At 45.8% G+C, this 16,962-nt stretch overlaps 1 protein-coding gene across 2 annotated transcripts in view; it reads left to right on the plus strand.

Annotated features, from left to right (window-relative positions):
• The window catches only part of NPC2 (NPC intracellular cholesterol transporter 2), a 28,878-nt gene extending 13,762 nt beyond the window's left edge, over nucleotides 1-15,116 (plus strand). The window contains exons 4-5 of one of the 2 annotated variants that reach the window (XM_026455761.1): nucleotides 1,212-1,289; nucleotides 14,668-15,116. In XM_026455761.1, the coding sequence (XP_026311546.1) occupies nucleotides 1,212-1,289; nucleotides 14,668-14,808 (219 nt within the window). In that variant the 3' untranslated portion in view covers nucleotides 14,809-15,116. Of the gene's footprint in view, nucleotides 1-1,211; nucleotides 1,290-1,703; nucleotides 2,052-14,667 lie in introns of those variants that run through there. The other variant, XM_023183946.1, reaches the window with a different exon arrangement.
• The last annotated feature ends 1,846 nt before the right edge of the window (nucleotides 15,117-16,962 follow it).

A 16,962-nucleotide genomic window follows, 5' to 3' on the forward strand; every position in this document is an offset into this window, starting at 1 on the left:
AAAAAAAAAAAAAAAAAAAAAAAAAAAAAAAGAATGTTTTCTTATACCTAAGCATCTAAATTTTTTTTTACTCTCTGCTCTTCATGGTTACATTGAAAAAAAGCTGGATCAGATTGCCAAATACATGAGAAATTGCTTAAATGTGAAATTATTCATGTAAGCCTTCATGTGTTAGCCCATTTGCATTGTTATAAAGGAATACCTAAGACTGGATAACTTGAAAAGAGGTTTGATCAGCTCACTGTTCGGCAAGCTGTACATGAAGCATAGTGCCAGCACCTGCTTCTGATGAGGCTTCAGGAAGCTTACTGTTATGACAGAAGGCAAAGGGGAGCCAGCGTGTCACATGGGCAGCACAGGAGCAAGAAAGAGAAGGGGGAGGTCCCAGACTCTTTTAAACAGCCAGGTCTCGTGTGAAGTCAGTGAGAACTCACTCATCACCAAGGGGATGGTGCTAAGCCATTCATGAGGGATCTTCCTCCATGATCCAATACCTCCACTAGACCCATCTCCAACATTGGAGGTCACATTTCAACATGAAATTTCAAAGGGACAAATAACCAAACCATATCACTTCATTTATGTGCCATTGATCTAAGAGAGAAAAGAATGCTTTAGAAATTACGTTTGATAAGTTAACCAAGTTAGTATGTGGTGCTGCTAGCATCAAATCACAAGTATAACTTAGTTCACTCTCTTAAGGCCATAAACTGGGCCCACATGCTAAGCAGCCCTTGTGATTTAAGAAAAAAAGTAGAAAAGGATGAGTTCGAGTCCTTTGTAGGGACATGGATGCAGCTGGAAACCATCATTCTCAGCATATCGCAAGAACAGAAAACCAAATACCGCATGTTCTCATTCATAGGTGGGAATTGAACAATGAGATCACTTGGACACAAGAAGGGGAGCATCACACACCGGGTCCTATAGTGGGGAGGGGGTGGGGGGAGGGATAGCATTAGGAGATATACCTAATGTAAATGATGAGTTAATGGGTGCAGCACACCAACATGGCACATGTATATATATGTAACAAACCTGCATGTTGTGCACATGTACCCTAGAACTTAAAGTATAATAAAAAAAGAAAAGAAAAAAGTATGAGGAGTTAGGAAGTTTGCTACTGTACCTCCAGGATTCATAGTTAAGCCAATTATGGAGAGAGGTCAGGTCCTATTTCATTTTTCTCAGTTATTTTTCTCTTTCTCCAGATAAAATTGGTGGTGGAGTGGCAACTTCAGGATGACAAAAACCAAAGTCTCTTCTGCTGGGAAATCCCAGTACAGATCGTAAGTCTATCTCGGGGTGAGAGGGCATGGGTGGAGGGAAGAAAGAAGTGGAGGAGAAATCAGACTGAAACTAAATCCGTGCCATAAGAGAAAAGGAATTTCAAGACTGCTGTTTTATGCCTCTCAACCTCTAAAAGCATCTAAGGACCTATTTCCTGAGAGCTCAGAACTGTTGCCTTTGTAATATCCTTTGTAAAAAAAAGGTCGAAGGAAAGAAGAGAGAGTTGAGACTGTAGGGACTGATTTAACTGTCTTCATGGTTTTTTTTTTTCTGTTGGAATAAGGAAGGTCCAGCCAGACAGGACCTGAAGGAGGTTGCTTAGGAATGTCTGATAACTTGCCCTAGGGTTATTGCCCTCACAGTGGACGAAAGGTTCCAAACCACTCCACTGAGCTGGGACATTACATCCACAGGTTTCTCATCTCTAAGTGCCTCATTGAGTTTGGTGCATCTGGCCAACGAGTCTGCTGACTCTTGACAGCACCTGCAGCTCTGCTGCTTCAACAACAGTGACTTGCTCTCCAATGGTATCCAGTGATTCGTTGAAGAGGAGGCGCTCTGTGGCAGAAACTCAGCTCCGGGTGGCTGGTTGTCAGTGGTTGTCTCATGTCTCTTTTTCTGTCTTAGGTGGTTTTCATTAAATGCAGACTTGGTTAGCAGATGTTTAATTTTTTTTTTTAGCAACATTAACTTGTGGCCTCTTTCTACACCTGGAAATGTACCCTTGAATAAATAAAAACTCGTTTGTCTTGTCTTCTGCATGTGGGCTGTGGTCTCCTCCTGCTCCTTTCAGAGTACGTTCTGCTAAAACCATGGCAGGCAGACCCCCAGTTCCATGGTCCCAGAGTGCGCTGAAGACATGACTTTTTCAGAAACTTTTTCCTCCTTTTTGTGCAGTAAGACCATATCTATTTTATATAAAATGGCCTTGTTTTGCTTTGTTGGACACAATCTTATACCACCAAGCATGCTTGAAAGAAGCAGTGAAAGTAGAAATCACCTAGTTGAATAATAATGCCTGAAAGGTTGAAGGAACTGAATTTGGTGGGGAGGGCAGGTAGGGGTTAGGGATTACAGGTTAGGATGAGGCATGGTGATCTTTTGGGAACCCTCTGCCGTGAAGAAAGCCTAGAAACTTAAAAATGAAATGTGAAGTTGTAGCAAGTAGTGGCGAAATTAATTAAATCTTGGAGTTTCCTACTCTTAAAGTACAAGTATAATCATGGGCATATATTTTGCCACCTATTTTGAGTTAGTATACTAGCAGTCAGCTCTTAGGTGGCACAGGGATCACAACCCCATTCACAATTGAGTTGAATAACATGGACCTTAGGTCATCCATTGTTAGGGCAAAAGGAGGGAACATTCATACAAAGTGCTTGTGAGCAAGTAATTGATTTGATCCAATTCTTTTCATCCCACTAATTTCACTAGACCCTTGGATTTCTTTGGCCTGTGAGTTTCCCAGGAAAACCACCAGGGGACAGTGATGGATCAGGAATACAGTTATCAACAGCCAAACTTTCCTAGTTAATGCCAGAAGCCAGTCAACCAGTGTACTTTTTACCTAAGATCTTTTGTGTATCCTGTCACATTGAGTCTAGAGCAACAGTCCACCCTGTCTCCCATACCAGACTCTAGATGTATCAGAATTGTGTGAATTCCTGAGGTCATTAACTGTTGTGCGGGTCTCTGGCTTCAGACTGCCTATGGTTGAATCCTGGTACCACCAATTAATTAACAGGACTACCAGTGTGATCTTGAAATCATTTCATCACTCTGTGTGTCAGTTTCTTTATCTGTTAAATAGTACTAATAATAATAGGGCTGTGAAGACTAAATGAGATGAGGCATGTAAAACACTTAGAATGACCCTGGCTATAGTATATACTCTCTAAATGTTAACTGTCACTCTAGGAAACAGACATTGTTCTTTGTCTAGAAATAGCAGGAAAATCAGAAGGTTCAGTCTAAGATGTGATGATGTCTCCTCAGAAGGACGAGGCAAAGCTCAATTCTCGTGTGTCCACTGTCTCCCTATTCCCGGAAGATTTCTCATGCCATTTAGCTCCTTTGAAGCTAACAACTACCTGCCCTGCATACTCCTCTGCCCTTGTGTTAAAAGAAGACAGGACTCACAATAGCGTGCAAAATGAGTACTTGCCTCTAGCTAGGAACAGTGCCTACTTCAGGGAGAATTGATTTTGATACAGCTGACTAGTTAAGTGTTAAACTATTTTGGAAATAATTTACATATCTAAGTTCTAAAATACATTTTTCTTTCCTCCACTTATTCTTCAAATTTGAAACAATGTTTTAATACTGTATATCTTTCATTGTTTATACCTTGCATTCTTTGTGAAAATTTGTTCTTAGGGACAAAAAAAATCTTATTCTTTTTATGTGTAAAGCAGGAATAGACAGATAATACATAAACAGATACATATTATATCTGTGGTATTAAAATTTGATGAGGTGTTCGATTAGGATTAAAAGGTCCACTAAAGCTCCTGTAAGGAGTGATAATGAAAAGGGTGGGGAAGCACTAAAGACAAAGAGTATAAGTAGATATTTCAGAAATCAAAATTAAAAAGTATTTCGGCTAGTTTATACCCTTCCATCAGAGCAAAAGGGGAACACAACAGCTTGTGACTGTTTGCCAGCCATCGCAAGGCTACATGAAGCCTGCAGCCGTGAGCTAGAGCTAGGTGAGGCTCCCGTGGGGGGATTAGTTTGAAAGGTCATCTTCTACAGACAGTTCACAGACGCCCCCCTGAGTCATTAAAACATTGAGAAGCACTGAATCTGCGGTATATCAAAAAGGTCATCCTCTTCCCAATGACAGTCTCATGCTTTTCTAGTCCACAGAGCAGGCCTTGGAGGCTCAGACCCAGCTCTTACATGAATTCCAGGACAGATAAATCCCAGATTCTAATTGTTAAAATAATAATGAGGGGCACCCCTGCTTATAGAATAAAGGGAACCCAACACCTCATATCTCCAGTTTGGGAGAAGGTTAAATGTGAAGACTGGTATTCAAATCTTCATACTAATAAAAAGCAACAAGCATGGAGTAATTTTAAATCCTGCATGTTTGGTTTTTAAATCTTAGTTGACTTTTTTTTAAAAGGAACAGAGTGATTTTTTTTTTTTTTAACACAAAATCTTTCAGAAAAGAAACAGTGATCTTGATTATGCTTTGGAAAGGTTGATAAAAACAGCTTGTTCTCTGAGAACACCCTCCAGACACAGGAAGAGTGGCTTGAAACAGGTGAGGTCAACTAAGAGAAAATGATCTGCGATCAGCCATTCACTTCAGATAATCCAAAAGGCAATGGTTAAATAGGTTGGTACAAGGACAGGGTCACAGTACATAAGAAAAGCATTAGCACAGAAAAAGGAGTTGTGTAAGAAAGTGGCCAAGGTGAGAGTCACATTATACAAGTGTTTTTCCCAACGAAGAGACAGAACAGGAAACGGAGGTTGGGGTATGCCTTATTTAAAGGCCTGGGACACTCAGGCGAAGGTGTGTGTGTGTGTTAGGAATGGGGTTGTGGGGAGACAGGGTTGAGTGACCCAAAGTAGAAAGTGGCTCTGGATCTCCACAGATGTTGCCTGAAAGTCTTTGAGGGATTTGAGTCATTTTGGGTGGTTGTGTCTTTTTCTCTGAAGAGAATTCCTCAGCCTATCCCTAGATTCTAAACTGAATCCGATTCACTTACAGCTGTCAGTTGACTAGCAACTAAATGGTCTGGGTGTTGGTTGCCATGGAAACAGCTAAAAGGCCCATTGCTATGGGAACCTACCAGGCTCTCCAAACCAGGGGTTTGGTTCCTAAAAAGGAGTGGAGGGGAGAGTGGAGCCCAGGAGATGGCCTGCATAGGTGGCTCGAGGGTCCTGGAAGAGGGTGGCAATATGGGTAGCGGATCCGGCCAGCTCGTCTCGACTGGGGCAGAAAAACAGTGACCTCTTCCACTTTCTGCAGGTGTTCCCTTGCCTGTTCTCTGCCCAATGCTAGCTACAGAGCACAGGTGTTTGCAGTTCCAAATGGAGAATAAGAGCCTGAGATTCTGGAGCAGACATGGCATGTCAGTGCGAATCCCCTCACCTGCAGGGGCTTGGAGAAGGATGGCTCCCTTCTGGCAGGCCCTCCTCCACAAATCATATGTCCCAGATAAGCAGCCAGCAGGCAGAAAGATCAGCTTAGCTCTGACTGCCAGTGGGTAAGGCCAAGAAGGAGCCTGGCAGACAAATGGATGGCTGCTGGCCTTGAACATGGCAGAGCCGCTGGGTGTGCCAGATCAGAAAGCAGAGAGCAGGCCAACAGCAGCAGACTGTTCTCAGTGCTGGAGAAATGCATTGCTCTGCTCACTACACCCTCAACCACCCATATGCCTCTGCCACAAAGGGGGGTACTGCAAATGGATCAACATAGGAAAGATGAGGTTTGATGGAGATTCTCAGTGTACACACACAATGTTTGTAAGATTCTTTTCTGTTTTGCAATCAAAGTAACTCTCACATTAGTGGTAAGATGATTTTTTTTTTTTTTTTTTTTGAGACGGAGTCTCGCTCTGTCGCCCAGGCTGGAGTGCAGTGGCGCAATCTCGGCTCACTGCAAGCTCTGCCTCCCGGGTTTACGCCATTCTCCTGCCTCAGCCCCCGAGTAGCTGGTACTACAGGCACCCGCCATCTCGCCCGGCTAGTTTTTTGTGTTTTTTAGTAGAGACGGGGTTTCACCGTGTAGGCCAGGATGGTCTCCATCTCCTGACCTCGTGATCCACCCGTCTCGGCCTCCCAAAGTGCTGGGATTACAGGCTTGAGCCACCGCGCCCGGCCGATGTTTTTACTAAAACAAAGAGAAAATATCCCAGAAGCTCTTCCATTAACCACTGTTAATTTGTAATGTACAAATTGAAGGGATTGGACTAATCGCTAAAGCCTCTGTCAAGACTAACAGCTTATGATGCATTGAGACACTGAAAGGAAGTTAAAGAACCACTGGCAAATGGACACAGACTAATTGCTTTCTAGTTACTCATATTGTGAGGGCGGGAAAGGTCTCTGAATTCCAGAGGGTTTTAGGATGGAGACTAAGGCCAAGACTTTTGCTTTAGAGACCATTTCAGATATGTTTGGCCCAGGAGACTTTCACTTGGTTTTCCAGAATTCTGAGATGTGTGATGCTGATTTTTTTTTTTTTTTCTCCTAATCTTGCCCTTTTTCTGCTTGGAATTGTTAGTCTCAGACACTCCCAGGAACTTCAGAGTCTGAGAGCCTGGCACCAGAGAGAGAAAGAGACGCCACCAGAACTTGGACTGCTCCACAGGACAATTGAGCACTTCCCCAGAATCTGTGGGGAGGTTTTCACTTTCGGAAGCAGTAGTTGTTTATAGATTTCTATAACATTTAAAATTTCAAATACAAGCTGGGTTTATATCTCACCTCCAACTTTTTCCAGCTGCTTGACTTTGGATGAGTTCCTTAACCTCTTAGGGCCTTAATTTCCTCAGCTGTAAAATAGGATGATAAGAATATACCCACCTCGGGTGGTTCTAATGATGACATGAGGTGGGGGATGCAAAGTGCTCAGTGCAGTACTTGATGCATAATAAGTACCTAAGAAAGGTCGTTAGTATTATTATTATCATCCTAGATAAAAAAGGAAGGTTGCAGCCATGGAAACTGCTCAATGGCCTAGAATCATAAGCATTTGCCATGCATTTGTCTTCCAAATTTAATTCCAGGTGCCTTTCAAGACTGATGGCCTCTCTGATGCCACCCTCTGGTTTGCCTTCATTAAGCCAGATTCTAACCCTCTCTTTTTAAGACACTTAACCACACTCTTTTTCATGTATGATTTTTGTGTGTCCGCTTACCTTCCTACTAGACTGTAAACATCTTGAGAATAGAGACTACCCTTTCATCTTTCAATAAATGCCTAGAATTCAGCAATTGTTTAATGAATTTTTTTTAATAGGGAAGAATGTCTTTTTACTGCAGGTTTTGGATCAGGCCATTTAACCCTATAGCAGCCTTGTCTCCAAAGTGGAGAAAAGAGTAACAGTGGGCTAGGCTTCATTCTCCTGAAGAATGGAACGGCATTGCTCCATCCTGAGTGGGCAGCTCCAGAGCAGGGCCAGGGCTCACATCTTCTAGAAGCCAGCTGTCATCTGTCTCTAGGATTCATTGACACCAGCTTGTCTCCAACCTGAAGGCTCCCTGGCCCTGGGCTCAGGCGGAAATGGCTCCTCCTCCCCTCCTGGCTGCTGTCTGTCTTCAGTTCAGCCTGCCTCTCCCTCCTGATTGCTCTGGCCGAAGCAAGAAGCCATGAAGATGGCTCTGTAGCTGCAAGTTGCATCAGGTTGCCTCTGGGAGAAAGAGAGAAAGCAGACCTGGCTTATGCAACTCTCTCTCCTCATACACTGAATCTCTGCAGTCCCTGGCCGACCCCCTCAGCTTCCCACCAGAGCTTGCCAAGGCTTGGCTCGGCAGGAACAAGCCCAAAGAGCTACACAGAGCGTCTCCCAGACAGTGGCCTCTGAGAACCATCTCCTTTCAAGGTGGGTAACAGAGAAAGTTCTGGGGTAGGGAGTAAGGCAGGGGAAGGTAGGAGAAAAAGCCTCCAGGTCTGATGGACTTGCCATGGGACCATGGATCAACCATTTAACCTCTTTCAGCTAAACACCTCGTAGAGGTGTTATATAGACAAAAGGAAACAATGGATGTGCATGTGTAGCTTGGAAATACAAAGGCTATTCATACTGGGAGTATTAATATCATAGGCTAGTGCAGAGGACTGGCAGTTAATCCATTAGATTTTCCTACTTAGATCCCATTGGCTTGATGAGCTGTCTGGGCACACCCACGGAAAACCTCACAAGGAAAGCAAGGTCCCTGATTTGGTCACCAGAAGAGCAAGGTTGAGAGTGACTCAGTGAATGCCTTTCTTTGACTACAAAACAGGCCTCTAATGCAGTTGGATCTTCTGAAATGTTGGCTGCTAGTTCTGGGGGTATAGGAGGCCTAGGCAGCTGTACACTTGTATCATCCTGATCATCATGAAGTCTAGTGGAATTTATATGGACAGGACAGTGTGCATTCCTTCAACCAATACTTACTGAGCACCTATTATGTGCCAGGCACTGTGCTGGGCACTGGGAATGAAAAAATGAGTAAGGCATGGTCCTTGCCTTCAAGGAGCTTAGAGTCTAATGAGAGAAGCTAGCAGCAAACCATCACTGCAATCCAGTGGGACAAAGCCATGATAGTCACATGTACAAAAATGTGTCATGGCAACAAAAAGGGAGAGTACTGAGGTGATTTGCTCTGGAAGAGGCAGAGACAGGTCAGGCTTCTGCTTAGAAAGTGGCTGGAAATGGAGACACATAATCATGTGCTAGGTCTTTATTTGTCCATCATTCATTCAGCCAACATATCTTCTGAGATTTTTTGGAGAATTTATTTATTTGTTTATTTATTTTTGAGACGGAGTCTCACTCTGTTGCCCAGGCTAGAGTGCAGTGGCATGATCTCAGCTCACTCTAACCTCCACCTTCCGAGTTCAAGTGATTCTCCTGCCTCAGCCTTGCCAGTAGCTAGGATTATAGGCGCCTACCACCATGCCCGGCTAATTTTTGCATTTCAGTAGAGATGGGGTATCACTATATTGGCCAGGCTAGTCTCCAACTCCTGACCTCAAGTGATCTACCCGTCTTGGGCTCCCAAAGTGCTGAGATTACAAGCATGAGCCACCACACCCAGCCTGGAGTATTTCTTATGGTGAATTTACCTCCTCCTGAATTACTGGTCTTGGTTAATTTGGTTTTATTTAAAGTTCCTCCTACTTAATTTACTCTGGAACTGAGTAAGCATACTTGGTGATGTCCTGACCCTAGTGTATAGCCAGCTATCATGTTCTATTTGGATTTTAGAATTCCACCCCCCTTCTCTGACTCTCCAGCCCACGTTACACCACTTCTTTTTTTTTTTTTTTTTTTTTTGTTGTTGAGACGGAGTCTCGCTCTGTTGCCCAGGCTGGAGTGCAGTGGCTGGATCTCAGCTCACTGCAAACTCCGCCTTTCAGGTTCATGCCATTCTCCTGCCTCAGCCTCCCAAGTAGCTGGGACTATAGGCGCCCGCCACCTCACCCGGCTAGTTTTTTGTATTTTTTAGTAGAGACGGGGTTTCACTGGGTTAGCCAGGATGGTCTCGATCTCCTGACCTTGTGATCTGCCTGTCTCGGCCTCCCAAAGTGCTGGGATTACAGGCTTGAGCCACCGTGCCCGGCCTACACCACTTCTTTGTCTATGCTCTAGCCGCATCAGTCTCCTTTCAATTCCTCAAATTGGCTGTACTTCCTTCCTCCAACCATAGGACTCTTATGCATGCTGCTCCACTGCTTGAAATGCTGCCCCATAACCCCTTTTCATTTAGTTAACTCCTACTCATCCTCATTTCTCCTGCAATGTCTCTTCCTCCAGGAAGCCTTCCCTGACCACCTCCCTCAGATCAGATCAAACACTTTGCTATACATTTTCATAGCACTCTGTTCTCTCTCTTCATGGCACAATTCAACACTATATACTGGTATAATTATTTGATCAATGTCTGGCTTTCCCAGTCCCTTGAAGGCCTCATTGGAACAGACAACATTTCCATTTTGCTCATCACTGTACTCCCCCTGTCCAGCACAGCTATTAGTCCAAGGAGCAGATGACCTACATGTGGTTTGTGAGAGAATTAATTAATGGAATGATTAATTATCTTTTTTGGGTCACCATTTGCCTTGGGCCTAAATGGTTCTGTGTTCAAAACTAAAACTATGCCAAATGCAAAAACAAGGACCAGAACCAAACAGGGAGCCCCTCTGAGAAACGTGCAGAAAGAGCCAGGCGCAGTGGCTCGCGCCTGTAATCCCAACACTTTGGGAGACCGAGGTGGGCGGATCACGAGGTCAGGCGATTGAGACCATCCTGGCCAACACGGTGAAACCCCGTCTCTACTAAAAATACAAAAAGTTAGCCTGGTGTGGTGGCGGGCGCCTGTAGTCCCAGCTACTTGGGAGACTGAGGCAGGAGAATGGCATGAACCCAGGAGGCAGAGCTTGCAGTGAGCCAAGATTGCACCACTGCACTCCAGCCTGGGTGACAAAGCCAGACTCCGTCTCAAAAAAAAAAGAAATGTGGAGAAAGAAAAGCCAGGAGAGGGGTGTCCCAGACAAGAAGGCTTGAAGGAGCAGAGGGTAAAGGTAGGAAATATGAAGAGGGAGAGAAGGAGAATTCCAGCGCCCTGGTGTCTTACACCTCTCTGGGTTTTGAAATCAATAAATAGGTATTGAGTATCTATAACTCTGCTTCTCAGGGGTACTTGTGTGCCTTGGGTGTGAGATAGTATGCCAGGGATACAAGAGATGGGATACAATTAGTCCATTTTCCTGCTGCTTCAGTGTTATGAGTAGAACTTGAGGAGTATGAGGTTGGGGAAAGGGAGGATCATTTTATATCAAAACCAATACCAATATAGAGGAGATAATAAATTTCATATGATTACAAAAATCCATCTGAGATTTTAAAAGATGTTAATGCTATGACTTCAGTGGTAGTTCAGGAAGAGAGTCAGAGAACCGTGAGTACCTCCAGAGGATCCTGTATGAATTAAAGTTCTGGAAATCAAATAATATTGGAAATGCATGGAGGACACACTCTTTAGAGACAGAACTTCTCTTGCTCATTTTTGTGCAACCCACCACTCCTGCTAAGACTTAGCACAATGCTCTGGGTGCACCATAGTTGCACATTAAATGTTAAATTGAATCTATAGCAAACAACTCATGCTTAGTTTGGTCTGTAAATTGTGAGGGTTGTTTTGTCTTGTTTTTGTTTTTGTGAGATAGGGTCTCACGTTGTCACCCAGGCTGGAGTGCAGTGGTGCGAACACAGCTCACTGCAGCCTCAACCTCCCAGGCTCAAGCGATCCTCCAGCCTCAGTCCCCCAAGTAGCTGAGACTTCAGGCATGCACCACCACACCTGGCTAATTTTTGTATTTTTTTGTAGAAACGGAGTTTTGCCGTGTTGCTCAGGCTGATCTCGCACTCCTGGGCTCAAGTGATCCACCCAGTTCAGCCTCCTAAAGTGTTGGATTACAGGTATGAGCCACCATGCCTGGCCTGTTAATTAGACTTTATTATCAAGATTCCTCTGCCAGCCACTCCTCCAGAGAGAGCTGGAGCTACTTCCGTGTCTCTCTGTAGAGGATCAAGAAGATCGAGCTCTGCAGGGTGTTGTGTCTAAACTACTCCAGGATGGAATCGTGAGGGAGGCGATGGGGAGGTACCAAGAGTAAGATGAAAGCAGAAGGTACAAGAACATTTAGCTTCCAGCGATTGCGTAAAGGAAATTATTCTCTAGTTTCTCTGCAGGTTTCCATTGTTATCTGTGTTTATCTTGACTCCAGGAGCAACTGTGAGCTCCTTGAAGATGGGGCTGTGTATGTTTTTAACACTAGGTACCTTGAAACCATGCACAACGAATACTTGCTCACTGTCCGGTCCAGGGAACCCCTGAGATCAGAGCAGATAAAGTCTTGGGAAAGATAAGTATCCAAATTGCAAAGCCGTAAGCAGTGAAGTTCTCAGAGGCAGGCAGTAGAAGCAGGATGTTGGAAAAGCAGACGTCTGAGGAAGACTAGTGGGTCCTTTCTCTTCTTTCCTAATCTACCTAACAAGCTATTGCACTGAGCCTTGAAGAGCAGCAGTGGTGATAGGAGTAGTGATTACAAGGATTGATTTTCAGCAGGGGCTGAGATGGAGGAGACAATGTTCTCAGACTTAATCACTGCTTTTAACTCCCCCAACATAATCTCTAATGGTCCCTGACTGGTGCCACTCAGAACCTCCACCCCCAAACCTGTGCCACTCTTCCTACCTGAGCAAATCCTTCCAGCTTCTCAGCAAGTCTGTGTCTCAGCTCTATGCCTACCCCCTTCATTTCCAATGCATCGTGTCCCTATTCATTCAGCATCCAGGGAAGGAGAAGGAGTGAGGCTGCTTCTGCAGTTTGGATGTTGTTTCTAGAGTGTATCCAGTCAACCACCCCAGAAGCAGGTCTTAGATGAAGGGACCAGACCCACAGGCAAAATGTAGCAAGCCAAGGGTTCTGGGTGACAAATGCTCTTGAGATGCCATCAGGCAGGGATGTGGCTTAGAAGCAGGGGCCAGGCTGCACCCATGTCAGGAAAGGGCTGGAAATAAGTCAAACAGAACAGAGTGAGAAAACAAGAATCATTGGCAATTAAAGAAAAAAAAAAAAAGCAGGGAAGGTAGAAGGCCAAGGGCACAGAAACTTGTTGCCAGAGAAGTTACAGATGAGTGTAAGAACTCCTAGACAATGCCTTTCTCCACTTCTTCCTGACTGCGTTTTCTCCTTTTCTCATAACCTTCTCGATTAATCACCTGCAGGTTGTAACCATGTTGGCTGCACCCACTTGAAATTGCAATCTGGCAGCCCTAAGATTGGCATTCCGGGACTGTCTTTGTCACGAAAAGCAGAAATCCTGTTTATTTCTGTAAATTAATTGCTGGCAGAGAGGGTTTTCATTTTCCACCCAGAACAATAAGCAAAGAAATTCCAGGGTTGGAAAGCACCTAAAGGTTACTGTGGGTTAAATTGCCAGACTTAGCAGCAAAAACACAGTGTTCTTGGCATCTCTGAATTTGAAGCCACGAAATAGGTCAGGACTGTGTGCTGAGCCCAGTCTGAGAGCATAAGTAGCCCCTGAGCCTTTATCCCTTAGCAATGAGCAGGGAACACAAACAATCCAAACCACCCTTCAGGCGACAGGTGACGATGTCTGCACCTCATCTACAATTTCAGGCAATGCATGCTGCAGTCTAGGGTTAGAGGAGAAGGCCATGTGGCCACATTTTCTTTTCTTTTTTTTTTATTATTATACTTTAAGTTCTAGGGTACATGTGCACAATGTGCACATTTGTTACATATGTATACATGTGCCATGTTGGTGTGCTGCACCCATTAACTCGTCGTTTACATTAGATATATCTCCTAATGTTATCCCTCCCCCCTCCTCCTACCCCACGACAGGCCCCAGTGTGTGATCTTCCCCACCCTGTGTCCAAGTGTTCTCATTGTTCAGTTCCCACCTATGAGTGAGAACATGCGGTGTTTGGTTTTCTGTCCTTGCAATAGTTTGCTCAGAATTATGGTTTCCAGCTTCATCCATGTCCCTACAAAGGACATGAAAAGGCTCTGGGACATGTCACTGTCATAAAGGTTACTGCAGCCTCTGCACTGGGTGCTGTCCTACCATCTTCTAGACACCAAACCTGACCTGGTCTCTTCCAGGAACCTGACCTCTTCCTACACAATGAGGCTGCAGTCGGTCTGCACCCATATAGCCTCACCATGGGGAGCCAGTGGGTATGGCCCCTTTGGAAAGGATGACCCCCAAGGGCCTTGACAGGATGCACAGACACACACTTCACACTGCAGAGATACCAATCCTGTCATAGGCTAGTAGGTGTCCAAGCAAAGGGAAGACAAGATACAGTGAGGTTATTTGGGGAAGGTTTCCTGGAGGGGAGGAGATAGACAATTTCTCAAAGGCTATTTACTTGATTTAGCAGAGATAAAGAGTAGGACATTGAGGGTGGTGGGAGAGGCAATGGTTTGGAAGCAGGAGGAGGTAGAAAGCGGACTATCTACAGAAAGGCCATGTTCTACAAGGCTGGTGCGTGGGGTGGTTGGGTCAGTGGGAGGTGAGTGGGCCCACGCAAGTCCTTGATGAGTAACTCAGGCACTAGGTGGGACGCACACCTGAGCACACAGCAACAGGTTTCCAAGCAGGGGGATCGTGATCCCACCGCAGTGTGTGTAGGGGAAGAGCTGGGCCTGAGAAGATGGAGCACAGGGTTCACGCAGGAACATTTGCCTTATTGGGAGTTCATTGCCAGAGGGTGGCCGGGATAAAGATTGAGGAAAAAAAGGAATGGGAGGAGAATGTCCCTGAGACAGAAGGTAGGAAGGTAAAGGGAAGGTCAAATGAGGGAGAGACAGAGGCCCTGGCCTTCCCAGGCACAAATCCGTAAGAGTAGGAAGAAGAGAGCCCAAAAGTAGCAGAGAGCTGGCCGCTAGACCCCAGCCAGGCCATGAGTAATGCCTGTGAAGCAATTCTATTTCAAAAGAAAAACCTTCACGTCTGTCATCAGATTGGATTAGAACATCTTTGTGTTGGAGGCAAAATCAAGGGTTGGCTCTTTGTGATGGAGGCAGAGTCTCCATCTAACAAGGGAGGAAATGGAGGCACAGGGGGCTAAAGTAACTTGCCCAAGGTTCAGTCACACCCCATTCCTTTCACAGGTCAGGCCAAGAGAAAGAATGAGGAGTTCGGTGAGCCCAGCTTCCCTCTCCACAGGGTGCCTTCCTGCCTTGCCAATGGCCTCTTTCCCTGGGCTCCATGGATCTGCACTCCAAGCTGCATCCAGATCTGCAGGATGCTAGGCCACTAGATCCCCCTCGACCTTGGAACCTCAAAGGCCTGCTGTGCCGTGGGGTCTCGCCACCTTAGGATGGACAGGGGATGGATGGATCTGACTCCACTTCCCTCTCCTGGCACCTTTCTCTGAACTGTGTCTGCCTGGAGTCTCCTCTCCAGCTCAACATCAGTTCCACTCACTTCTCCCCCGGGCCTGGCTGGGCGTTTGGGTCACACCCCCCATCAGCTCCTTTCAATCCATGCTCCTACTGCCCTGCCAGGGCTTTCCCCCAGTCCCTCTTCATCCTTTCTTGGGCACTTCACTTTCTCTTATTGGAAAAATTATTTGGCTAGATGGGAGTTTGCCAGTGTTTTATTGCTCAGATAAGGGATTTTCGTATCAGTCTTGATGAGAAGCAATTGATGGACTAGTCTTGCCACCTCCTGCAAAAGGCAATTTCATTTGACCAAGTCTGAATGCACTTGGGAAACTGAGCTGCTCTGGGGGTGGAGGAGAATTAACAACTTCATAATCTGAGCCCCCTGCCCCCTCTCCTGGAACTGAAAAGGTACTGAGCTTCTGCCTAAGGTAGGTGGGAGCACAGCTGACTTGGACATTGCCCCTTCTCAGCCCTTGTTTGAGGACCTGACTCTTCACTCCACCCCCAACCAGGACCCTTATACTGGAGAGGACAGGGTGGGCGACACTCAAGCTTCTGAAAGGAAATAACAGGCTGGGTGCAGTGGCTTACACCTGTAATCTCAGCACTTTGGGAGGCCAAGGTAGGAGGATCACTTGAGCCAAGGAGTTTAAGACCAGCCTGGGCAATATGGCAAGACCCTGTCTCTACTAAAAATTTAAATTAAAAAAAAAAATTTAAAGGAAGCGACAGGGTGACCCATTAATGAGAAAAGTGTGAGAAAACTGTATTTACACAGAATCCCACCTCTCCACCCAAAGCCAGTAACCTGGAAACATTCTGCAGTCAACATGGCCCAAGGAATTCCCCCTTATGAAGTGGGGGGTTTCTGAGGGAGAGGAAAGACGGGTAAAATCCAGGGATCTTCATTATTCCTGTCTCCAGGAAAACTTGTGTTAATTCTGGTGTCCCCCTGGAGCCATCCATGGCAACCCAAACATTTCCAATGTGTGATTGAGCAATGGCTTCCAAGGGGCTCCAGACGTCAGAAGAAACCTTTAAGGCTGTTTAACCCAGTGATTATCACACTCTTTAGCCACCGGCCCTTTTGTCTAACAGAATTTTTTCCAGGAAGCTCAGTGTTCAGGATTGACACCAATGAGCAGCCGTGTTGGAAGTGGGAGGAGAGCCCTGTGGAGCCATCACTTCCCTTCCTCCCAGCTCAAGCCCAGCAGCAGCCCCTTGTTCATGAAGGGGGAGGATGGGGAGGAGATGTGGTGGTGGAGGCAGTGGTGATGGCCCATGGAGGCAGCCTGAAAACCACTTCTCTCCTCCCCTCTGACAAATGAAGAAACTGAGGCCAAGAGGGGAAGTCATTTGCCTAATATCATGCAGAGTTCCTTCAGGGTCCATGCCTTGGTCAATGGACCAATTGGCCCCGTTCTTATCCTTTCCCTGGGGCCTCTGCTCCATCTATGCATGGCTGCATCCATTTATCCATCCATCCATCCACTCACCCAACCAGTATCCATGGCGTTCTGTGCTTTCCATTGCACTGGCCACAGATGATTCTGTGATTATGACATGGGCCCTGCTCCTTGCAATAAATGCCACCTTCTCAGCAAACCTGGTAGCTGCAAATTGTTCCCACCCCCAGCACAAGCCCCCACCCTGCCTGTCACTCAGGCTCCCAGCAGCCAGAGCTAAAGATAGAATTGAGGGCAGCGTTTTAAGTCAGCAGCGCACGGACCTGGCTGGCCGAATGGGAAGCGGGAGCTAAGCCGAGTTAGGAGACCTCCTCAAAGCAGTCAGGCTGTCTTTCTCTGATAATGGACCATTTCTATGAAACTGGCAGTAGTGGCTGCTGGCCTTCCTCCTGTGGAGAGATCCTTGGACCGGGCTGGTGGAGCTTTGGTCTGACACCTCACTCCAGGCTCCAGCCTTCCCTGACCTGCAGATAGATTCTGCTGGCTTTTTTAGATTCTGCTGGCTTTTTCTCCTTTGTACCCACTGCTCTGCTGACCCTAGGGCTTTGATTAT

Source organism: Piliocolobus tephrosceles, chromosome 6, assembly GCF_002776525.5.
Source record: "Piliocolobus tephrosceles isolate RC106 chromosome 6, ASM277652v3, whole genome shotgun sequence".
In the NCBI taxonomy this organism is placed as follows: Eukaryota; Metazoa; Chordata; class Mammalia; order Primates; family Cercopithecidae; genus Piliocolobus; species Piliocolobus tephrosceles.